Genomic DNA, 26,624 nt, shown 5'->3' with positions numbered 1-26,624 from the left:
TATATATATATATATATATATATATATATATAATTTATTGAGTTCTTATTAGCCTCACTAATTTAAGAATAAATATCTGAATAATTTTAGCATGTATTCAGTGTGTTCTGTCAGTGTACAGCTAGAGACCTCTATGGCCCTAATAGACAAAGTTTTATTTAAATAATGTTCATGAAATAAATCTATATTGGAATATTTTTTATTTATAATTTTAACTTTCCCTGGCTATGCAAAATGTTTGTGAACTCCTGGGCCCAGTTGTTCAGAAGTAATAGGATTGGATCTAATCTTGAAAATGGGTTGTTCAAAAGAAAAAAAGGATTCTGAAATCAGATAAGAACATGTAATCCAATCCTGCTTTTGATCTGGATCAAATCTTCAGTATATGTTATTCAAAACATTTCAGTAGGATTGGGATACCTGTTATCCTGATCCCAGATGGATTCAGAGAGGATTTCAGGAACGAAATGTAATAAAACTTTAAAACGGGTGAAATAATACAACATTTGTATTATGTAGTATATGCATTTATTTATATTTTGCCCTTGATTTGTTTAACCGTTACAGTGATAAAGTAGATAAAGTATACATTAAGCTACCAATTAAGCCTTTAAGTAAAGTAAAAAAGAAAAAAGCTTTTGTCCCCATAAATAATCCCCCAAACAGCTGTCAATATCACACACAAAAAAATGTTAAATGTTAAAATGTGAAATGTATTTAATTGAATCTATATTTAAATGAATCTATATTTAATTTTAACTGTCATTAATTTTAACTGTCATATATTAATTACAATGACACAATCATCAGAGATGAACCAATCAAAAATAGTTTCTAATAATTGCATCCCTTATTGCTCTCCACACATGAAGAACTCTGAACGTTCTTATTTTGTTAACTATTGGACATTTAGAATTTTTATGATTTAAAACATGTGTTCAAAATGTCTACAATGTATTGGTGAATAATGCATATTTGTTTGTTTTGGAGTTATTTGTTGTGGTTCAGATGAGGGGTCTGACTGTTAAAAAAAAATTAAAAGGAAGGCGATGTTTCTATAGTTTATTGTGCTGTTTTCTGTCTCTTCAAATAAAAACACTTAATGTGACCCCATGCTGGCTAATCTACCTGTTGTTCTTTACATAGCTAGAAGCCTACATTGTGATATGTAGTCTGATTTAGAGCACTAGTAATCTAGATTTGGTCATTTGATCCTGGATAGCAAAACATGGGATTTTCAAATCTGGCTCATTCCGATCCGGATTAAATTCTCTGAACAACTGGGGTGTGGTCTAATACATTACCTTGCATGTACATGGTAGCTTCAGTGGCATTTCTTAAGACATCATTGATAAACTCTCATTAATTTTTTTTAATTATATATATATATATATATATATATATATATATATATATATATATATATATATATATATATATATATATATATACTTATTTAATCATTTCATAACATAGTATTTCAAATATAATTCTGTGTAAATTAAAGATACATGTAGCTATAGGTAATAAATCATTAGGCTAGAAGAACTAAGCACAAACATTTAATGAACTCACAATTAAGTGCATACTGAGAAACAATACACAAGATGTGAAAAACAGAATTGAATATCAGAAATTTGTGTTGGAGAGTGAAAACTAGTGTCACAATTACAAGCAGTTTTGTAATGTGTTCCCCATGACAGATAGGTTTCTATGCACAGCACAGATATAAAGATAAGCTAATGAAAATAAAAAACAGATAACAGCCCATAATTACCAAAGTACATTACAGACCGAGAACTGATGAAGCATCAGATTAATTCTCTTTGTACAACCAGATTGTACAGAAGTGCAAAAGGCAAAACAAACAAATGAACAAACAAAAATTCAGATTCAGCACTGGTGTAGAGTATTTTCACACCATTAAAGGAATTTCTCCTCACAAAGATACTTAGCTTACAGGACCATACAAGCTAGGCCGAGGGAAGTTTGATATCGATATGTAGTAAATCTGCATGTCCCATGCATTAGCCCATTTATGCATAAATTTTTAAAAACCTAATCAGATTTGGTCCATGTATGTGGACACCATGCATTAAAAACTTAATTCAATCATTAATTTTTAGGTCTAAAATATAAAACAAACAATATTAAATTTAAATTGACCAGGACTCCCTGAAAGAAAAGATCTTGGATCTCAATGGGACTTTCCTGGCTAAAGAAAGGATAAATAAAAAAAAATAATAAGTTTGACTCCGTTAAAAAGATTACGTAATATTATTAAATGGATGGTCTACAGTGTTCCTAGTTGGAAGTATAAATATTAATGTTCTATTAACAATATATTAACTGTATACTTATTTTTATTGTATAGACCAGTGTTGTCTCACTATCAATCCACTGAGCTTCAGGTGTATTAGAGTCAGTTGAAAACTTTTTAATTTGAAAAAAATTTGACAGATGGTTTCAAAGGTTAAATAAAAATTCAAACTTTGATGGAGAAGTATATTTGATGTGCAGAATACTGCTGACAATCAGGCATCCTGGATTGACAGATTAGGATATGTGTCAGGATCAGGGTTGCCAGGTAAATTTTCAATTTTCTACAAAATTTTCAGCCCGAGGGGAAAGTTTGCTGTGGTACACATGCATTTCTGACCTGCAGTATCTGCAATATACCTTTTTATCATTGTTGGTATGGACATAAGCAAATTAAAACAGAAATGAAAGATACACTGTCTGCACAAAGACTCCCTTTGTTTGTCATAGACGACGTATGAAATTGATTAGAATGAATTCAGATTATTTGCTTTAAAACAAGATCTATTGTTAAACCCCCCACCTACAGACATGCTTTCCACACAATGTTCCAAATGTAGCCCAATTTGTCTCTAAGAAAAAAAAGACATTTATGCAAAAACATTTGTGTTCCATTAAAGTTGAGATCCAATAACTCTGCCACCAACTGGTGTTGAGGCATATTTCCTATATTTATATATAATATGTTCCTAAAAATAAAATAAAATAAAAAAAATATTTTTTTCAATCTTTCAATCTTTTAATTCAGCTGTACCTGAGGGTGGACGCCAAGAGATAATTCTCCATTTGGTTACATCACCCAGACAAATGCAGTGAACTGTACTTGGGACATGGCTGGAGCCTGAGGGAAGGGACCTGTTGGAAATGTACACCGATCAGCCATAACATTAAAACCACCTGCTTAATATTGTGTACGTCCCCTTGTGCTGCAAAAACAGTTCTGACTCCTCGAGGCATGGACTCCACAAGACCTCTAAAGGTGTACTGGTGTATCTGGCACCAAGACATTAGCAGCAGGTCTCCCTGTAAGTTGCAAGGTGGGGGCTCTATGGATGAGCCTTGTTTGTCCAGCACATCCCACAGATGCTCAATGATCGGATTGAGATCTGGGGAATTTGGAGGTCAAGTCAACACCTTGAAATCTGTGCCATGTTTCTTAAACCATTTATTGAACAATTTTTGCAGTGTGGCAGGGGGCATTATACTGCTGAAAGAGGCCACTGCCATTAGGGAATACTGTTGCTATGAAGGGGTATACTTGGTCTGCAACAATGTTTAAGTAGGTGGTATGTGTCAAAGTAACATCCACATGAAGGCCAGGATGCAAGGTTTCCCAGCAGAACATTGCCCAGTGCATCATACTACCTCCGCCGGCTTGCCTTCTTCCCATAGTGCTTGGTGCCATCTTTTACTCAGGTAAGCAACGCATACACACCGGCAGTGGACAGGGGTCAGCATGGGACTGTGACCAGTCTGTTATCCTCAGCAAGCTGCGACGCACTGTAGGTTCTGAAACCTTCATATCATAGCCAGCATGAACTTTTTCAGCAATTTGTTCTACAGTAGCTCTTCTGTGATCGGACCACATGGGCTAGCCTTCGCTCCCCACATACATCAGTGAGCCTTGGGTGTCCATGATCCTGTTGCCTGTTGTCCTTCCTTGGACCAGTTTTAGTAATTAATAACCATTGCATACAAGTTTTGGAGATGCCCTGACCCAGTTGTCTAGCCAACACAATTTGGCCCTTACCAATGTTGCTCAGATTCTTACGCTTGCCCATTTTTCCTGCTTCCAACATATCAACTTTAAGAACTGACTGTTGATGCTGCCTAATATATAATCAGTGTTATTTACTTCATCTGTCAATGGTTTTAATATTATGGCTGATTGGTGTAGTCTGTTTTTTTCAGATGGATTCCTGATCATTTCACTGTGCCAGTGAAGACTTGTGTTGTGCTGCATGTTAAGAGACGGAGAGTTCTTTTTTTTGACTCCTCCAGGCTCTTCACGCAGGCAAGGTGTTATGTTTCTTTATACCTGAGACGAGAAAGAGGGTTTAATTAAAGTGGAGACTTATTTCAACACACACACACACACACACACACACACACACACACACACACACACACACACACACACACACACTAAAAGCTTACAACAGACCTGTGTTTAATTGAATGAGTGAACTCTAATGCCTTCTGAAGGTATTTTACTAGTTCTGTTTCAGTTTCAAATGATCATATCGTGAAATGCGTACCACGGTGCCATGGTAACCGTGCCTGCAAGTCTGATGCTATTACAGATAAGAGCAGATGTGTTTCATTATTCAAATGCCCCAGCCCTTTTAATCTGTCACCCATTCTGTTACTGAATGCATTGTAACCTTTGTTCAGGTGACCGCCCTCCTACTATCTGATGTAAAATGGGGTGCGTGTCTCTATGCCTGTCATATGAGATTTATGTTTCATGTGAATTACACGTGAGTGTGTGCCTCGCTGTGTGGCTGTAAAGTCACTCACGATTTCTGTAGGCCAAACTCAGTCGTTGCTCCCAGTGTGCTCAGCTGCTCTTCCAAAGCTGCAATACGCAGACCAATGTAGCCGGATGACAGGACCAGGAGCAGAGCTCTGCACATGCACATGCACATGCACACACACACGCACACGCACACACACACACACACACACACACATACTTGTTTGTCTTACAATCTTCTATTGAAATAATTATTAATGCAGCTAAATAATACCAGCTAAGTAATGCCTACACCTAAATCTAACACTAACCATAACCTCAGTAACCAAAAGGAAATACCCTAAGCTAAACACATTAAACAACACAAAACATGCAACAATCTACTGCATGATGACCAAACAACCACTGACCGATCAGATAAGCAAGATCTTCCTGAGCTACTGCACTTATGCTAAACAGTTTGAGTTGCCACGTATTCAATAATTCAGGCCTATTCTCACAAAAAAATTTCTTTACATTACAAAAACACCCAGTAATATCTTATTTGAAAAATTCTATGAAAGTCAAAACTGACAATGGTGTACCGGGATCATGTTTCATTTTGATTTCTGTGATTTTTCACATGCAGTGCAAACCTTCTCAGCCAAAAAATTTGAGAGTTTTATTGATGTAATGGACAGCTCATTTGTAGAGGTTTCACCAAATCTAGTCAACACACCAGCTAAGCAAATGATAACTGTTGTGTTAGAACACAAAGCAATTACAAATGGCATAGTAGCTACTAAAACATGGAACTAAACTAAGCTACTGTTTCTCTAAAAAAAAAAAATGCAGTAGATTCTTGTAAATAGTGGTGGCTGGTGGTTAAGGCTTTGGGTTACTGATTGGAAGGTCAGGGGTTCAAGCCCCAGCACTGCCAAGCTGTCATTGTTGGGCCCTTGACCAAGGCCCTTAACCCACTCTACTCCAGGGATGCTGTATCATGGCTGACCCTAACATGCTGGGGTATGTGTAGAAAAGAATTTCACTGTGCTGTAATATATATATATGTGATTAATAAAGACTCGTTATCATTATATCACAAGGACACTGCGAATGAATTCTTAAAAAAAAAAATTAAAAAGTCTTTAACTTAAGATTTCCAGATATTGTCATACTTGCTCCAACAGTAAAATTTCTAATGATGGATTAACACTTTCAGTGTTTATATAGTTTATATAAAGTGCACTATATAAACACTCTGGGTGTTAATTCAAAACTTTCGATTTTGCTGTGCACCTTTGACACAGGCTACCACACCTCTGAAGTCCCAATTCTATCTGTTAACCCAAACTAAACTGATCTGTCACATCAGATATATTTAAGGTATGATTCGAAGTCTTCCAGAATCACTGCATGGCATGTGAGCCAACCTGCATTTCCTGGAAATGTCTGTGCTCCAGCCATATAGCAAATTCCAACCCCAAACTCACACAAGATATCTTATGAAATACAATCATGTTTGTCATGTTCCTTCAAGGTATTGCAAATAAGTTACAGCACCATTTTAATAATCTGCAGCTTTTCAAACTAGAGCAGTATTCCTTCATTCCTTCATATACCCACAGCTGTGTTGAATGCTTGATTTTGATTGGTCAGAATGTGTTGATTAATTTTCCATAATAGCAGCTCTGACAATAGTGCTGGCTAATACATTGTTTTGTTAGCAAACCCTCACACAAATGGTCTACAAATGAGGTTTAAAAAAACCCTCTCAACTCTAAAAAAAAAAAAAAAAAAAAAAATTTGTTGATATTGAGCTGCTTTCTGTTTAATTAAAATTTTTGGAAGGAATCGCCTTTTTTTCTCTTATTAGCTTCAAGAAAGAGATTTTTTTTTAAAAAAGACACGTGGGGTAAAAAGCTTCTATAGTTTTAGTGATAACAGGAACAAACTTGTTTCGCAGAGTTCCACAACATTAACTGCAACTTTAAACAATTAAATAGTTTGGTGTGTCATTCCTTAAGATAATTGCTTGTAATTTAATTGCCAAATTTGCAGTTGTATAAGAGGAATTAATAATTTCAGGCAGTGCTGTTATAGGAAGTGTCAACTGCATCCCATAAATGCCTTCACAGTATGAATATTGCATCAATATGGATTCTTTTTTCTAATTATAAAAAAAGCCACACATTATTTTGAATTTAATATAAAGAGATTACATTAAAAACCTTGCAACCACGACATATTGTGATTGTGCTTCTTACAATATATCCCCCATACACACACTTATATATTAAATAAAAATAATTTTAAAAAAACATTCTGCACTAAACCTCTACTCTAGAACTCAATTAAAATTCTTGGTAAATGGTAAATGGTAGCACTATTTGTCTTGTTCTCCGCTTGATATATCGCTTTGCTTGTATTTCCTCACTTGTATGTCGCTTTGGATTAAAGCATCTGCTACATGAATACATTTAAATGTAAATGTAGGATATTATTAAGAGCTTACAGTATGAGATAGACAGTGATGAGTTTGTTGATGTTGGTTGTGCCTCCCAAGGAGAGGAGAAATCTGATCTTCTCTGTTACCATGGCCACCCAGGAGACAGCTAATTATAGAACACAGGGTAAGAAAATTGTTAGTGCCTGACCTAAACAGGCTGAACAAACTGAACTCGGTTTATGTTGATAAAACAGTTTAATTTGTGTCCTGATCTTTAGTAGTCTTAACACAGAATTTCATATTGCATGTGCTCATCTTTGGAACACTAAGCAATGTTGTGTGTGTGTGTGTTCAGCTTTTTACCTGTGTTCTCCTCTGAAGAGTGACTATCTCTGTTGGTGCTGTTCCATGATGTGGGGTTGTTTCTTGCTTCAACTAAAAAAGTAACCGAGATATTCATCAATAATCAAAGTATTATTGTTTCACTTACACACAACTAGAAGAATTCCTGTCAGATTAGTGCATACTGGCTAGTTGGCTAGCATTGGCAGTTAGCATTATAAACATTTGTGAATATCTTGCTAATTTTTGTTAATATCTTGTTAACAGTGAATATCTTGTTAACGTTTCCTGTCAGAAATGTTGTTCGGTTAGCTTATGTTAGCTACTAGGCTAGAATTATCACTAAAGATTATAAACATTTGTGAATATTAAATTTTTCCAGTCAAAAATACTTTCAGTTTAGTTTTTTAGCTAGTAGGTTGGAATTATCACTAAAGATGATAAACATTTGTAAATATCAAACTTTTCCTGGCATCAATTCTGTTAGGTTAGCTTAGGTTAGCTTGTAGGCTAGAATTATCAGTGAAATTATAATTATATAATATAATAACATTTCTTTACAATAATAATTTTTCTGCCAACAATTCTGCTAGGTTAGCTTATGTTCGCAAGTAGGTTATTATGAGTGAAGATTATGAAAGTTTACTGTTTGAGTCAGGGAAGTAGAAATAGGCTTAGTTTAAGGGCTTAAGTTCTGATGTTCCTATTTATTGTTATCATAGACTGTTTGTGAATTCTGTTCTGTTAGGTTTCATGCTAACAGAAGCATCAGTGAAAATATTTTAGGTCACCAAATAAACAAAATTTCTGCTGCTGCTTAATTTTTAGGCAAAGAGAACAATGTAGGGAAATCCTACATTGTTGTACATTGCGGAAGCAAGTAATGCAGAAATGAAGAACAATGGTCAGAGAAACAGAATTGCATGCTGGGATGGGAAAATCATGCATAGATAGGCAGTGAATAAAGTAAATGAGGTTTAACAGGAAACAAGTGAGTTCGATAGGCAGGTGAGTGAGAACAAGCTAACGTCCGGACAGGATTGGGTTGTAGATTTATGTTGGCTCCTGGCTTAGCAGTGGATTCAGCTGTGCCAGCTACATTTGTGATTATTTGAAAGTAATCAATTCCCATATCAGTATTATCATAAAAGGCAATCAATTCCTTATATTTACAGTAAAACTAATAGGAAATATACAGTATATATAGTTTTAAGAGTAAGTTAGGACCAACCAATGGGTGCATTGTGTTTTTTTAAGTAGTTAACAATTGAACTAAAATTGTAAAATTGCTAAATAATAGATTGCTTCTCTTTATTAAAAAATTGATCAAGTGGAAATATGGTTTTAGTGGTGATCACTGACTGTGGGAATCAATGTTGGAGCCTGACGATGAGGAAGGAACATTGATTTCTGTCATCCTGTCCTGCCCTGAGAACCTGTGAGGGTCTCCACTGTCCTCCTGACTGGAGTGACTGGAAATCTGTGAACAGAAATCTTCTGAGTACTGCAGTACAATAACAAGTTTATATCTGGAACTCTTAAGGTTTTCCTATTACAAAGGGTTCCAAATAGAACCACTTTGCTATTTAAGGAGCTCTGAGAAACTCCTTTCTCTTATCTAAAAGTGCATAAAATCAGGCTGTTGATTTGGTTTTAATGTGCATATGACTGGACATGTGTATTGTCTGGATATGTTGTACTCATTCGAAATAATAAAGAATTATTTACAGTAAAAAGGAAACGATGTCTTTAGAAGCATTCAGTTTAGATAATGTGACATTCAAGAAACAGTTCCCTGTTGTTATAATTATTGGTTAAGGATTGACAGTAACGCTAAGTGTCCAGTCTAAACATGATTTACGAACAAATAATGCTACATTCAGAAAGCTCTTCTTGTTCAAATAACCAAAAAAAAAAAAAAAAGCTGCCAACCTAAAACAGAACAACATCAGAAACGCATTTATTTTGTCTGACTTTGTAAAAGAGAAACAACAACAGGCTGGTGGAATTTATGTGATGCTATAGTGAAGAGGCAAAACAATTATGGACTAACACATTTTTATTTTCTTGATTTTTTTTCTTCAATAGTATTCTTACTGTGTCGACTTCCAGTTCATGGCCATTTTCTACAGAAGACATTTGAGGGCTGCTGCTGGCACCTACATCCTGTGGAAAACAGTAAAACGTATTCAAATTTTACTGGATAAACCAATACATTTACCTGAACCTATTTACATTTTGGACCCTAATCCCACTATCATGATTTTTAAAAATTTTTTTATTTTTTAAAATTTTTTTTACAAACAACAAAAAACTCTTCTTTCAGTAACTAGATCAGAGCAATTTTCTAAACTTTCGATCACTGGGAGATGAATTCAGATCCTGATGATTCCATAGCCATCAGTGAATGTATAGCTGGATGTCCCACTCCTTTAGGTGGTAAAAATTATTACTCTGTCCCCTGTTTATCTGTTGACTCATGTATATAAAATATGTTCAGCCACACCTTAATAAGCATGTTAGCCCTGACATTCCCAAGATGGTATAAAATAAGGGAGAACTAGTTTATAGGTGTAAATTCAGCAATTATTAAAAATGGGAGAAATTTTGAAAACCAACTACAGCACATTTCTCTGCCTCCAATTTGGCAAAGTCATGTGATAAACAGTTCTCGCATTCTTGCATTTCTCTGGAGCAGAGGGAATTTGGGATTAAGCAGTTGTTTGGAGATCTCTTTAGGTTTAATATGTGAGTACCATTTTGTTGCTTGTACAACAAAACAATGAATGTCATGTGAGGATTGTTTTAAATATATGACAGCATCTTTAAACCATAAAATTGTGCAAATATGAGACAATGGTGTAGGCCCAAGTAGAATTTCTAATAAGAAATCAGTTCAAAGAGCCCATTGTCTCTAGTGCTCCAAGTTTATCAGATAATATCCAGGATAACACCTCTTGCTATTTCTTTTACACTGGCAATTATTGTTTATGCCGCGTCAGTAATTAGTCTTTTAAGTTAAGAATCCTTAGAGTATTCTCCAAATACTTGTATGTTCCTTGCATGTCCAACTGTTTGAACTATTAGTAAGCCATTTTGGATGAGTGTTTGCTAAATAATGTAAAATGCTGAAGATTTTTCTACTAGCAGTAAGTAAACACACATATCAACCACTCTCTTTATACTTACTACATCTCTCTGAGTACTTTGTCAGTGTTTCTTATTTTAACATTCTTATTTTAACATTTAACATTTAACAAAGCGCACTGAGGTGTGAAAACGATACAAATAAATCCTAAGAAAGTAATATTACCAACCTGTAGCTGTGGACATTTAGACTTCAGGACACTTAAACACACATCTCGATTCCGTAAGGACCCAAACAGATACTGAAACACACAAAGAGAAAAGAGGGAAAAATTGTAATGAAACGAGCCTCAGAACAGTGACAAAATGTGACAAAATGTATTCATTCTTTATACAACATGCAAAGCTCATACTTTGTCTCCAGTGTTGGTGATGATGGCGATTGCATTGGGCACAACCCTTGCCGTGTTCTTTTTCTTTATAATCTGGATTGTGGACATACGTATCTGAACCTGGGCAAAAACAAAACAAAACAAAACAAACAGAATTAAATATTAACATTACGCAGGATTCTGAAATAGCTCTACTTCAATAGGGTTTAAAGGATCAAATCCAGATACTTCATATTTAAACATAATAATTTATATTTCATATGACACTTAAAAATTGTATAGTTAATTATTTAAAATACTGTTTCCTGGTATGTTTCATTAGGCCATTAAGTAAGGAATAAAACATTATAGGCACGCTTTTGTTTGGGAAAACAATAAACCTTGTCCTTAAGTGTGTTATTCCCTTTATACCACAACAATTTGCCAATGCTAGCGCCATGCTTTTTATTCAATTATAGTTGTATTTAATGTTGTGGAATGTGACAAAACAAATTAACTCCTGTTCTCACTGATATGTCATGGCCTGGGCCAAGGCTCCTATTTGTTTCCCCATATTTTTCTATTTCGTTAGAATTAATTAATTAATCTCTTTCTGTTTTGTGGCATGGCACACAACTTCACTCCTTTCCCTGATTGAATCAGTGAACTAACCTGCTCCTTATCTGTTCATCAGACAACAGCACACAAAAACGCCGGTTCACCAGTCACTCGTGACAAGATCTTTCTAGCTACCAGTGCAGTATCTGCGATTAGGCCCTTCTCGTGGTTATGTTAAGTTCGTTGTTGCTTCGTGTTTGTTCCCTGTGGATTCCTGTTTTCCTTCTTTGCTCCAGGTCCACATTTCATCTTGCCTGCCTGCATTTTTCTATGCCCAGCCCTGCTTTGTCTTCCCTGTGGCTTACAGACAGGGCATCTGACCCTCACACACGGACCCAAGTTCAAGTCCTGGCTTCGACAGATGCACCGAGCCATACTCTTTCCTCACATATCCTTCATATCCATACTCCTTCATACCCTTCAATAAAACCCATTTAACCTTCAGTCCTCATGTCTGTGTTCTAAGTTCTCATTGGTTAAAGCAGGATATTGGAGACTCATTCCTAAAATGCTCAATAATATGTCTCTTCATTAATAAATAAAAAAAAAACTTCATAATGTCAACAGTTGCAGACATTTTTTAAAATCCCTTTAGGTGGAGTGTCTTCCATACAAGTCCCTGTGTAAGTTGTTATTATGAAAAACTTAGTATATCAGAAAGAATGCATTCATAAAAAATTGTGATTTGAATTACAGCAGGAAATACTGTCAGCTACTGTTATAGACAATTACACTCTCTGTCCCTAGATCTCGTCTCTGTACTATGGGCAGCAGGTCGTTCAGTGTTGTAGCACCCAAGATTTGGAATTCATTCCCTCTGACTCTTCGCAACATCACATCTACCTCCGAGTTCAAATCTCAACTTACTGTTGCAATCAATATTATTCAACCCCCATTGCAAATCAGGTTTATTGTCAACATTTACAGACTTTCAGCTGTTTGCAATGAACAAATCAAACACAAGCAATTGAAATAGTTCAACACAAAGAATGCTTCAAGTGGTTTCCCCAAATACAACTGAAAATGCAACTTATAATGACTTCTTCGTCCATCTGGGTTCACTGGGGTTTCTTTCACTCATTTCTCACTGCTTGATTCTGAGGCTCTCACAAGGGAGGTATCCAGCATGAAATCTATCACTTGCTTGCTTGATCCAATTCCCACAAACCTATTTAAATCGTGCTTCGATGTTTGGTGCCCTACTATCCTCAGAATTATAAATGAATCATTGGAGACTGGGGTCATTCCAGCAGTACTAAAGACTGCTGCTGTTACACCTGTACCAAAGAAAGAAAATGTTGCCGTGGATGATTTGAACAATTTTCATCCCATCTCAAATCTTCGGTTTTTGGAAAAAAAATACTTGAGCTTGTTGTTGATTCTCAACTATGTAATCATCTTACAATTAATAACCACTTTGAACCCCTTCAGTCAGGTTTTTGTAAACTTCACAGCACTGAAACGGCGTTGGTCAAAGTGACCAATGAATTGTTGATGGCCTCTGACTCTGGCACTACTTCCGTTCTTATTCTTCTTGATCTTAGAGCTGCTTTCGATACTGTGGATTATGGTCTTTTGCTTACTTGCCTTGAAAGTATTTTTGGTGTGTCTGGGACAGTTGTAAACTGGTTTAAATCCTATTTTACTGACCGTTCCCAGTTTATTTTTATGGGTGGTTACAGGTCTGACACTAGCTCTGTGCTCACTGGTGTTCCTCAGGGTTCAGTTTTAGGCCCTTTACTTTTCAATATTTGTCTATCTCCACTTGGGCATCTGCTGCGATTGCTTGGCCTCCATTATCACTTCTATGCTGACGATACCCAAATCTACATTCACTCAAAATCTGGTGAAAACCTTGATGTTTTTTTCTTACTGATTGTATTTCTGATATGAAAACATGGATGAACAATAATTTTCTGTGCCTGAATAGCAGGAAAACTGAAGTTATGCTTTTAGGTTCCGGTCATCAAATTTTCAAAGCTGGTCCACTGTCTCTGTTTGTTGATGGCTCTGTTCTAGAGATCCAAAGTAAAATGAAGAACCTTGGAGTAATTTTCGATACCAGCATACATTTGATTCTTTTGTTCAGAACACTGTTAAAACATCTTTTTTTCACCTCAGAAATATAGCTAGACTACACCCTATGCTGAAATTCTCTGTGGCTGAAAAACTGATAAACTCATTTGTTGTCATGCAGTTGGACCACTGTAACGCCGTTTTAGCTGGAGTTTCTAAATCCACAATCAACAGATTGCAATATGTACAAAACTCTGCCACCAGGATCCTGACGGGAACCAGGACACGCAATCATATTACTCCTGTTCTGAAATCCTTGCACTGGCTCCTGGTCAGGTTCCGTGTCAATTTTAAGATCATGATGTTGACATACAAGGCATTACATGGCTTGGCTCCTCAGTACTTATCTAGTTTATTAATCCCTTACACCCCAAATCGCAGACTGCGCTCCTCACAGTGTAATCTGTTAACTATTCCACAAACCTGCTTAAAATCTATGGGTGACAGGGCTTTTTCTGTCTATGCTCCTTCACTTTGGAACGCTCTTCCTCCTGAACTCAGGGAAGCTCAGACCTTTGGCATTTTTAAAGCTCAACTTAAGACACACTTTTTAAAACTTGCGTTTGACTGCTGATGTCTTTTATTATTATTATTATTATTATTATTATTATTATTATTATTATTATTATTATTAACGTTGTTGTTCTTATTAACTTTTATATGTTTTATTTTTCTGTGTACTGCTTATTTTGTGTACAGTGCTTTGAGAAGCTGCTTTTAAAGACGCTTTATAAAATAAAGTTTATTATTCTCTCTATTAGTCTCAAAATTATTCAACCCCTTCATGGCAAGCATGTGTAGTACCTAGTAGAGCACCATTTTGCTGTTATGACCTTCTGCAAATGAGATGCATAGCTTCTGGCAGCGTTCCTGAGGAATCTTAGCCGATTCCTCATGAGCAATGGCATCCAGTTCAGTAATATTCTTGGTTTTGGGTGCTGCAACCACCTTCTTCAAATCCCACCAGAGATTTTCGATGGAGTTCAAGTCAGGTGACTGTGATGGCCCTGTAGAATCTTCCAGGACTTCTTCTGCAACCAAGCCTTGGTGGAATTTAAGGTATGCTTGGAATCATTGTACTGTTGGAAGGTCCAATGACGCCCCAAGTTTCAGGTTCCTCACAGACGGCATGACGTTTTCTCCTAGGATTTCCTGATACTTCAATGAATCCATCTTACCTTCCACACGCTGCAGGTTTCCAGTGCCAGAGGATACAAAGCAGCCCCAGAGCATCACCGAGCCACCACCATGCTTGACTGTGGACAGTGTGTTCTTTCTTCATTCTTCTTCCTCCAGACATACTGCTGATCCATCATGCCGAAAAGTTCCAGTTTTGTTTCATTGCTCCACAGAACAGAATCCCAAAACTTATGTGGCTTATTTATATGATTTTGAGGCAACTTTTCTTGTGCTTTTGGGTCAGTAGTGGTGTATACATATTATTATTATTAACCAACACCTTCTAAGCAATCAGAATCGAGAAATCATCAGCAATGTTATGAAATGTTGGGTAAAATGATGTGCAATATACTGTATATAATGTTTAATCATACATATATAATTAGCGCAATGATGACAAATAAACGATCTATAAATAACAGGGTTTCTGTTAGTACATTACATTGAGATAAGATTTCCTGGTCTTACCTTGGTCTCTTTCAGTAGAACAGAGGAGTAGAAACACACATGCTGATGTGTGACGTACATCTTGCCATGATAGAGGACTTCCTTTTGGAGGGCACAGGTGAAAGCTGAGAGAGTGAGAAGAACACATAATATCAAATCCAGCGTACTATTTATTTTCACTGATGGTCATCACTGGCATGTACGACTATTCTCAATGAATCTATTTCCTTGATTAAAGGAGAAAAGCAGCAATTTGTACAGGGAAGTATGCTCACCTTTAATCAAATCCTCCATCTCAGAGATTTCTGGGAAATGTTTGTGGAATGTTTTGCTATGGATCTTGAAACTCTGTAAAAACAGAATTTGATATAAAACACATTCATTAAACTTCTAATTTGGTTTAAAATATCAAAATGTCTTATAATGCAAATTAATTATATTTAATTAAGATATTTTATCAATATGTGTGAGGTTCAAAATGACACATCTTCCATTTTTTTCCCCAATCATTCCAATCATTCTCTCTAACTGATACAAAGTGACAAAGGAGACTCCATCCAAAAATAATAAATAAATGTCCGCTCATGGAAAACCACACTGTAACAGCAATTACACATGCTTTTTTAAAAACCTGTTTATCTGGATAGGTATGATAACATATTAGAATGAGTGCATTAATATAAATGTTGTAGCTGGAACTACTGTCAGAGCCTACTTAGATCAAAAGATGCAGGCTATCTGACGGTACCTCGAATAGTGAAGGATACAGCAGGGGGAAGAGCTTTCTCTTATAGAGCCCCACAGTTATGGAAGAGTCTTCCAATTAGTGTTCGGGACTCAGACACAGTCTCAGTGTTTAAGTCTAGGCTTAAAATGTATTTGTTTACTCAAGCCTACCCTGACTAGACTTTCTATTATGCTAAGCACAGTTCTAATAATCTTTTCTCTCCCTCTCTCCTTCTGCCGAGCCACACACAATTTTATGGAGATACTAGAGATCCTGATACTTTCTGCTCTCCGGACCTGCCTGATCCGTTTTGGATGTCCTACCTCTGGATGGAGCTCTCATCTACTCCAATTCCAGATTGCTGGGACTACAGCTGCTTCTAAATCCAAACAGACTTCATACAAAACCATAATGAACTTTTCACACTATCTGTTGTTGCCCAGATGAGGATGGGTTCCCTTCTGAGTCGGGTTCCTCTCAAGGTTTCTTCCTCTAAAAACATCTTAGGGAGTTTTTCCTTGCCATCGTCGCCACTCAGTGGCTTGCTCAGTTGGGATAAATTCACACCTTTAATATCTGTATACCATGTTGATATTTCTGTAAAGCTGCTTTGATACAAGGTCTATTGTAAAAAGCGCTATGCAAATAAAATTGAACTGAATTGAATTGTTAAAGAAAATTTATTATCACCTTTTGACTAGTCAGAATTGAGAATTCAGCCACGCTGTGCTGTAATTATGATAGTAATAATACCCACTTAGGTTACAATCATAAAATCATTGTATGGTTTATCAGATATGTACTTCTGAAAAGAAAAATGGGAACTCACACTGTGAATAAGAAGTCCTGTTTGTTCAGCCCCCTCCTCCTCTATTATGTTGGTGGTTCTGTTGGGCACATTATAATTTATATAAGATATATTGTGGTTTCAAAATGGTTGTTTTGAGACTTGGAAAGTCACAGTACCAGACTGTTTAAGTAGATCTTATAGCATGTCAGTAAAAAAACTAGACCTAAGTGATGTATAATTGCTCATTACACATTTACATGAGATGGAAATAACTACGTAGCCAATGAAATGTTTATGCAAAGATGTACACTGATGTTCTAGATATAATATATGTACCTAATAAGACAGCAAGTAAGTGTAAATGTCTTGCCACATTGCAGTAATACTAAATTCATCACATTTCCATGATACTCAATAAACTCACTATGTGCTATTAAACAACGCTGAAATGTATTGATTTATTATAATTAGTACAAAGTGAAAGTTAAAACCCTGATCGTCATGATAACTGTAAGCCTTAATGCATTCCAGAGTTGTTTCAGCAATTCCAGCTCACTAGCAATAATTAAAATAAAAATTAATATGAAGAATATGCATGATGTGATGGTACCGTAGGGAGCTGCTTCTCTGGAGGTTCTTGTTATGGAGTTCAAAATGTGGTTCGTCCATTACACGACCCTTCATGCTCTCAGAACCCCTCCTCATCTTACACTCTTTGGACTTCCCCAGGTATCCTCCACAATCCAGGGAGTAGCTACAGTAGAGACGTGTGATAACATCACTGACACTTAACAATAAACTGAACAAAATGGATATTAATTAATAGTGAAATAATGCACCTTTTCATTTCCATTTCCGTTTTAACCTGTATCAGAACATGGTATTCAGGTCATTTAATTTCAGCTAGTGGATGAGGCATAATTCCGGATTAATTAGCACATTTGTATAGAAGTTTGCAAACTTCAGAAACTGCTCATTTCCTGGGATTTGCATGCATAAAGTTGACGTGAGATGCTTTTCTGTTCACCACGGTTGTAACAAGTGAATATTTGAGTTACTGTTGTGTGTGAAAATCCCAAGACACCAGCAATTGCAGAAATACTCAAAGCAGCCAGTCTGGCACTACAATCATGAAATGGTCAAAGCCACTGAGAAGACATATTTAAATAACTGAAGCTGAATCTGCATAATTGGCTGATAATATAGTTGCATGAATGAGCAGGTATACAAGTGTTCCTCTTAAAGTATCCGGTGAGTGCAAATGTGTGACTGACACTAAATATACCTTAATACACAATAACAAAAAATTGGCTCAATATTTTAAAATCACAGCATTAAAATTCCAAGGTCACAATCTGATGTCCTCATAAGTTGATGTAGCTGTTTCAATGAACTGAGTCCTTAATATATTTATTTATTAACGTTTAATAGCTAAATGAGTGCACCAGCATGAACATCAAGTAAATATCTGATTAAACATACATCCAGTAGAAACTGAACGCCTTCTTGTAATATGAATCTTTGTTTCAAGAGACACGTAGCTAAGGGACCTGGTTGGCAGATCAGCAGTTTTCGACAGTAAACTGAATGCTGAAGCGAAAGTTGATATGTTAAAGAAATCTTTATCTTGTCATAGCATGTCCAAGGAGCCTCAGTGTCACATTCAATTTAACTGCTAGTTGCAGACAGTCATAGTACACAGTTTAGTATACATCAAATGTACAGTTTAAATAGAGATTCTCATGTCACAACAAGGTGGCATAATCCTTTTACTTTTTTTATTTTATTATGACTGATATACAACAGCATTTTCTAGCACTTTTAGCAACTGCTTTATCTGATTTTTTAAGCACATTCCTGATCTCCAGAGATAAGCAATACAGTGGAACCAAAATAACTTCAAACTACTGAAACACTGAAGTCCTTTACACCATTTTTAACCCTTATAGCATTAACATTAAATGAGGTTAATATTAGCACAATGTATATTTCATGACCTGACTTTCTATCAATATCACATTCACCACATTATCATGACACGACAAATTGTTTTTAACTTTAACAACTCCTGTGTAGATTATCATATCAATTCATTTCTAAATGAAAAGGTTAACTATATGTAGAGAAAGACTTTACCGTCCAGAAGATTCATGCTCCATTTACTACAACAGGCTGTGCTCCTGACACTTACCATGAGGAGATAATGAAATGTGCTACTCAAGGCTAAACGAGCGCAACACTTCACACATGCAACACCTGAGAAATGCTTTATTAACTGAGAGTGTTCACCTCCTAAACTGGTACGTGGACAAAGTGCTCTTAATACAACATAACGCATGCTCAGTCATTTGTGTTTGTTCTGGATTGTATAGTTGTGCTGTTGATTGAATGGAATTTACTTTCAAAATCACCTGAAAAGCTGAGAAACCGGCTTCCTTTTACTGTCAGTTTTTTTCGTTGTGGAAGTAAAGCAGAACAAAAGGTGGAAGGTGGAGCAAAGCGCATACAGTGCTGTCACTTTAAAAGCGTGTCATATTAATGTAATAGATAGTATGAGTAATATTATTCACCACATTTCTGTATATTCTTATGCATTATTCTCTTGCATGATCTTTTTGGTTCTTTTAATTTATAGTTTTGAGTTTTAAAAACCAGTATTGTAGAGTATACGAGTTCTTATAAAGAACAAAAATGGATTTTAATAATATTTAAACATGGTTTGTAAACCACTAGACCCATTTGTATACATACATACCATATGTACTGTACATGTAGTTTGGTTACTTTCAGACCTAACCAATTTACAAAGAGGACATTTAAATCTACTACCTAACCAAAGTCTCTTTCATAAGACTACTAATTGTGGTTTAACCCAACCTGTCATTTACATGATATTAGAAGCTACACCATTCACCAGCCACTTTAACAGGTCCACCTGTACACTTGCTCATTCATGCAATTATCCAGTGAGCCAATCATGGGGCTACAGCACAACGCATAAAATCCTGCAGATACAGGATAAGAGGTTCAGTTAATGTGAACTCAGTGACTTGGCATGGTTGGTCTCAGTATTTCAGAAAGTGCTGATCTCCCGATATCCACAGAATGGGATGAAAAACAAAAAACATCCAGCGTGCAGCAGTTCTGCAGCTGGAAATGTCTTGTTGATGAGAGTGGTCAGAAGAGAATGGTCAAGAGAACTGTTTCGAGTTGATAGGAAAGCTATGATAACTCAAATAATCACGTTTTACAATCGTGATGAGCAGAAAAACATCTCAGAACACATAATATGCTGAACCTCATGGTGGATGGGATACAACAGCAGGAGACCACTATGGTATAAGAGAAATAGGGCACTTCAGGACATGGTGTTATAGAAAAATAATTCACTTTTGCTTGGTAATAGTAACTGCTTCGTGGCTGGCTGTATCACATCATCATGTCATTGATTATTTTCCTATTTTCCTGTTCTGTAGTTTTATTCCTTGCTTAACCCTCGGTATGTTTAGTTGCAGGGGTGTTAAAAAGTTCAGAGAAGTCAAGTAGCATCTAAAAGTGTAAATAAATAAATAAATAAACACAAAACCAAACATGCAACACACATGTTATGATGTAACTAAACAGAGAATATATATATATATATATATATATATATATATATATATATATATATATATATATATATATATATATATATATATATATATATATATATATTTACCTTTTACTGAAACATTACTGTACAATATTTGACTTTTAAAATATATTCTACTAGTCTGCTTTACATATCTCAACATAATTACATTAGGATTAGAGATTCATTCCAACCACCATATTTAAATATATGATGCAGCAGTGGGTGACTCACCCCAAACTATCGAGTGAAAATTTCCTGTTAATTTCTTTACTTCCATCCATGTTGCAAACACAAATCAGCTGAATCAGAGCTCAGCTTCACTCACACTTTCTCTCAACACAAGAACTCCCACCTAAACATAAAGCTTTGCTGTCTGCAGCACAGACTATTACACGGCTTATAGTAACTATAGCCAGGAGCCATGAAGGCTCCTCCTTTTCATGCAATATTAACCCCACCTACTCTGACCAAAAGCCACTCCCTCTTTCAACAGTTGCCATGGATGCATGGGTTCCATTTGTTCCACCCACTGCTGTGAGTTTGAATGGGGTTTTCTTTGAGGAAGTATGGTTATTGTACCACATTATGCAAAGTTGTGAGGGAACAGGTGATGAGGCGTCATGGGATTGTCTGCTCAGATACACATCATGCAGCTGATTGCAATCAGTAGTGTTACAGAAATTCTTTAGGTTGTTGTGAACATAGAAAAAGTAGGTGAAAGTGTGCAGTGTGAGACTGAGAAAGAAACAGATTATACAATATAGTACTACGTTGTTGTGAACTCATTGGTCATGAGTTCAAATCCCAGCACCACCAAGCTGGCACTGTTGGTTAAGGCCCTTAACCATCAACTGCCCAGTTGTATAAATGAGATATATGTAAGTCGCTCTGGATAAGGGCGTCTGTCAAATGCTGTAAATGTAAGGTACTAGAATGTAGTGCTAGTAATGAACACAACTGCAAGTAAGTTTTGCGAGAGATCATGTTACTGATATTCATCTCTTCTCTTATCTTTACTAGAACAATGTGATCCAAGTGTGAATATAGAACATGCTTACTACGTTCTTTAATTCAGGCTTCTGTTAACATTTTTCCAACCTGTTTTCCAGCAGATGATAAAGAAAAATGTTGGTATGTCAGTAAAGAAAGCATCATGTTACATAAGAGACCACTTTTCAGACAAAAAAAAACAACAACGAAACAAAACATAATGAAGACTACTGGGTTTTGCTGCAAAATTAAGAAGCGAGTGCGACAGTCAAAGTCTCCTGAAGAACAGTGGCTGGTTCTGCAAAATGCTCAACAAAACTTACAGCTCATTTCCTTATAAAACTACAGAATTAATAGTACCTGGACTACATGTTTTTTTTAAGCAAAGGGTCATCATACCAAATATTGACTTAGTTTCATTTATTACTGTTTAATGCTCATTATAGTATATATTTTTTTAAAATATAGAAACATTTAATTTCATTATTTTTGAAGGCATCTTTGCCCTACAGCATTTCTTTGTATGTGCCTAAGACTCTTGCACAGTACTGTGTCTGAAACAGAGAGAAATAAATCACAGCTGTCAAGTCACCAGACATTATCTGTTTTTAGGAGTGGGATTAAAGATTGAAAAAGATGGGTCACAAAAGATGTGTCCAGTCAGCTCAATAAACCTTGAAGCATCACTGAGAAAAGACTATAAACTGTTTCTATGAGCAAAGTGCAATGCACAGATTGACTGACAGCCCATAGTAACAGTATCAATGGTTCAATGTAAAGAAATATTACTAGACTTAAAATTTTAAGCAGTGAAATGTAGTGCTGGTATACTAAATAGCAGCACCCTTGGAACACTGCTTGTCCAGTCAAATCAATTGACTGTAACTAACTGTTGTATAATGTGTCATAGGTTGGATGTTTCTACTTTAATTTGCTTGATGAAATTTCTGTGTACCCTATGTTGGAATACTAATATAAGTTCTATAGAATAGGTTCTGTAGCATATATGCACATATTTACAAAATTTCTATGTATATACAGTGCATCCGGAAAGTATTCACAGCGCTTCACTTTTTCCACATTTTGCTATGTTACAGCCTTATTCCAAAATGGATTAAATTCATTATTTTCCTCAAAATTCTACAAACAATACCCCATAATGACAACATGAAAGAAGTTTGTTTGAAATCTTCGCAAATTTATTAAAAATAAAAAAACAAAAAAGCACATGTACATAAGTATTCACAGCCATTGCTCAATACTTTGTTGAAGCAGCTTTGGCACCAATTACAGCCTCAAGTCTTTTTGAGTATGATGCTACAAGCTTGGCACACCTATTTTTGGGCAGTTTCTCCCATTCATACAGTTTTTTTCTGTAGACTGAAGACATTTGGGTTTGAGATCAAAAGACAGATATGAACGAAAGTTTAGGGTTTCCTGCTATTTCCTGCCTTTTATTTCCTGCTATTTGCATATAGATGTGTTAAATAACATACAACATAGAACCTTTTGTATCAGACCACCCGATTTTTAGGCAAGCAAAAATATTGGAACATGACTGACAGGTGTTACTTGTTACCCAGGTGTGTCCTGTTAGATTGATTGTTTAAACAATAAATGGCTCTGAACATCTACTCTTGGTTTTAGCCTTCAGTTTCACTTGTGAAGACTGCATTTGTTGTTAAAAATATAAGCCACCCTGAATATCAGATATATAGTACAAACAAATGAATTGCCCGTGCTGTTCCAATGCTTTCAGAGGGGACTGTATGTATACGGTGTATGGCAACTCCAGAATTACTATCACCTGTGAAAATATTGTATAAAATAAATATATAATAATAATTTTTAAAAATCAGAAACAGTTTGAGCCACTTTTGCAGAACACTCTGCAGATTAAATCAGGCTTCTCACTCATCCTATTAAAAGCCTGTGGTGTGAATCGAAGAGGGCAGTCTAAATATGCAAACCAAAGGACATAAGTGTTGTACATGGAAAAGTTTCGAAGGTACCTTTAGAAGTGTCATGCAATCTTCGACAATACAGTCCGGTGATGCTATTTGCTGCAGGGGAGGCTTCACCAAATATTAATACTGAGGAGTGCCGATAATTGTTAGAAAAAGAAAAAAAAAAATTAGCTTACAAAATGATATATGAAAAGAGAAAAAAATAAACATCCTCATCCATGTGCTCATAATATCACTCATTAAATGATTTTTGTTTTATATAGGCATTTATGAACATTTTAATGAAGGGTGCCAAGAATTTTGGAGTCGCCTGTATATCAGGTGTAGAAACAAATGAGAAGGCTTAGCAGAGGTAAATTAGCACCAATGGTGCAATGGCTTATCCCTCTGGGGGCACGAACAGCATTACGCACGTCTCACACACCTATACACACCTGCCACCTACACACACACAAACACACACACAGAGAAAGCAACACTAAAGCACTTGGGGTTTGCATGTGTAGCACTTCAGTGATTTTCAATAAACAAGTTAAAAGTCTGATTTCTAGCACAGCAGTATTGATTGTTCCTTCCTGTCTTGATATATATAAAAAGTAAGTAAGTAAGAAAATGTTCCGATCTGATTCACAGAATGAATAATGGAGGGGTACAAATGTTAAAAGAAGCTTCAAATACTGTTGTTTTTACAGCTTGCATCATCCATAGTGCATCAGCTCTCATAAGGCCCTGAGGCTGTCTGGTACCCTTTGTTACAGAAGCCATTATCATGACCAGCTCTACCCTCAGCTTACAGTGGAAAAATACTGATTACCTCTGTATTTTGACAAGGCTGTTGTGTTAACTAGTCACTTTAAGTAAAGCATGAAGTGATTATTAAAGCAAAGCTGCTAAATGACAACCAAGTAAGGAATTACACATTATGGGACATGCTGTTATAGGAAAATAATCCACAACATGGTGGAAATTTGTCATGTTGTCAAGTGGTTGGTGTCATGTAAAGACCAGAAAAAGACTAGAGATTACATTTCCCATCAGCCACTGCACCTCACCTGATCACGTCACATGACTCATTTTGCCAATGTTGTCTGTTGCTGCGTTATGTTCATAGTTTTGTGTTTGCTTCCGAGTCGTTGTGTTTTTGCTACGAGTTCCATAGATACTGTTCTGCGTTTTGTTTGGATTTGCATTAAACCTTATATGCACTTGCATCCACCTTCGCCTCCTGACGTGACAGCGGGAAATGACTGACTGTTACAAAGTGCTGACACCAGAGACTCCTTCCATACATTTTAAACAAATATCTCCTCATATGTTAATGCTTTTAATATTTTTTATTATTAGTCATACTGTAGCTGAGCTGTTACTGTAGAAAAGAAAATGTATTAGAACAAGCACAATAATATAAACACGTGATTTACCGTGCAACTGCAGTTACTACTGTAAGAGCTGCTGTTATAGAAAATTATACAACAGGTAGCTCCATTCCACTAATATGATTGGACAAGCACTATTGGAAATCACTCACTATTGTTGATGATGGCGCCACATGGACAGCCTAGTAATACAGTACATCCGATTACTGTGGATGGTACCATTTAAAAACCCTGAAGATGGCTTTGGATTGCAATTGATTTTAACAGTTTTGCTCTGTCAAAGAACAGTTGATTTCAACAACCAGTACTACATTTATTTTGTCAGTCAGCAACGCTGTGTCCAGCTGTGACTGCTTCAGGAATTATATTTCACTGACAGAGCAAAAATAAACAAAATATTTGTCCATATTGTGTCAGAAATGTCAGTTGTGCAATATTAATTTCTTGTGTAAAAGTAATATCATGGCCATAATCGTGCTGTTGTACTGAATATCAGCAGGGCTGTGATGACCTGCAGCCTTGTGCCTACTGATGCGCATACGATATTGTTTAATGAATCAGAAAATTCTGACCAAATCAGATTTGAGAATTCAGCAGCACTATGGTATAATGACTAATACTTCAAAGAGCAGGCTTTTATGCTCGTTTTGACTATGTAACCTTTTGCTTTCTTGGACATGAAACAGGGCATAAACATTATATCTCTTTGGCAGATCATCCCACACCAGCAAAACTGCTAACACGCAAGACGATCAAAGAATGCAGAAAAATGTGTGATAAAGAAAGGCGTGATTCATTAGCGCTAGAGCAAACACCACCAACCAGTATAATCCAGCACACTCTAGACAGTTCAGCCCTGTCTGGTCTGGGTGGCTAAACATGACAGCTCTTTCAAAGATTATAGGCCTGTTGTTATCCATAATCGTGTTTGTTTAAAAAATATATATATATATATATATACATCTATATATTAACAAAGTGACATCAACTTTCAGAAATCCGATAAGAGAAGGAAAAACTGTGCAATACCAGGACCAGGATTGAGTGATATGGAAGCATGCTCAAAAAGACCTGTGTGGTTTCTTTGCATTGCTCATAGACAATTTAAGTCACACACAAAACAGTAAAAAAAAAATGGCTGAAAATCACCAGAACGTCCTGAAATTTGTGTTCTAAAATCAGATTTAAATCATTTTTAAGTGCTTTAAATCCCTCATTCTGGCTACAATCCATACATTATACATTTAACTAATCTGTTTTTTTTAAATCCCTGCACATGTTTCTAATAACTTACCACCCCTTACCAGTGTCTTAAAAATTATTAACCATACTCTTTAACATTTAACATTTAACATTTAACACACCTCAGGGCTCTGTCAGAAAGCATGTTGTCCTTGCTGTCCTCTGAATGCTGTCGCTTCCACTTGCTACGCTTCTTTTCCATCTCAGTGACCTCTAAAGCAACGGCTGAAAGATTCAGACACGCAATGTTCTCGGCACACAATACAATAATAAAAAAAAAAACCAGGTATTCTCTGTAAACCACTGAATTTCTTTAACAAAAAAGATATATGTATATGATAAGAGAATTTACCTATGACTAAGGGTGTGAGTAGGATAACCTAGCCCTTCTTTGGACATAGGAAGGATTAGATTACCTCCGGTTTCCTGGACACAGGCCCTGTAGACAGTAATGAGATACAGTACAAGCAGAATGAGACCTTTCAACAAAAGAAAAAAGAAATACACAAAGCCCCCGAGGTTAAACATGTGGGATATTTGTGAATAGGGAAA

General features: G+C 36.0%; 1 protein-coding gene across 6 annotated transcripts; it reads right to left on the bottom strand.

Moving 5' to 3' along the window:
• Positions 1–1,549: 1,549 nt before the first annotated feature.
• Positions 1,550–26,296, bottom strand: LOC108280868 (GRAM domain-containing protein 2B). 6 transcript variants are annotated; one of them, XM_047162613.2, is made up of 14 exons: positions 26,195–26,296; positions 17,471–17,614; positions 16,900–16,957; positions 16,761–16,799; positions 15,619–15,691; positions 15,365–15,468; positions 11,066–11,164; positions 10,883–10,954; positions 9,663–9,731; positions 8,928–9,045; positions 7,587–7,658; positions 7,290–7,389; positions 4,840–4,947; positions 1,550–4,357 (listed from the first exon to the last, which is right to left on the bottom strand). In XM_047162613.2, exons 1-14 carry the CDS (start codon positions 26,272–26,274, stop codon positions 4,342–4,344), a joined length of 1,152 nt encoding a protein of 383 aa, XP_047018569.1. In that variant the 5' UTR covers positions 26,275–26,296; the 3' UTR covers positions 1,550–4,341. The 6 variants fall into 6 exon arrangements, with proteins under 6 accessions (XP_047018569.1, XP_017351827.1, XP_017351828.1 ...); XM_017496338.3 differs by lacking the exon at positions 26,195–26,296 and adding an exon at positions 20,729–20,898; XM_017496339.3 differs by lacking the exon at positions 26,195–26,296 and adding an exon at positions 18,997–19,378.
• Positions 26,297–26,624: the final 328 nt, after the last annotated feature.

This window comes from Ictalurus punctatus, chromosome 20 (genome assembly GCF_001660625.3).
Source record: "Ictalurus punctatus breed USDA103 chromosome 20, Coco_2.0, whole genome shotgun sequence".
NCBI classification, from domain to species: domain Eukaryota; kingdom Metazoa; phylum Chordata; class Actinopteri; order Siluriformes; family Ictaluridae; genus Ictalurus; species Ictalurus punctatus.
The sequence above is the reverse complement of the archived record's forward strand: the minus strand, read 5'-3'. Positions and strand labels throughout refer to the sequence as shown.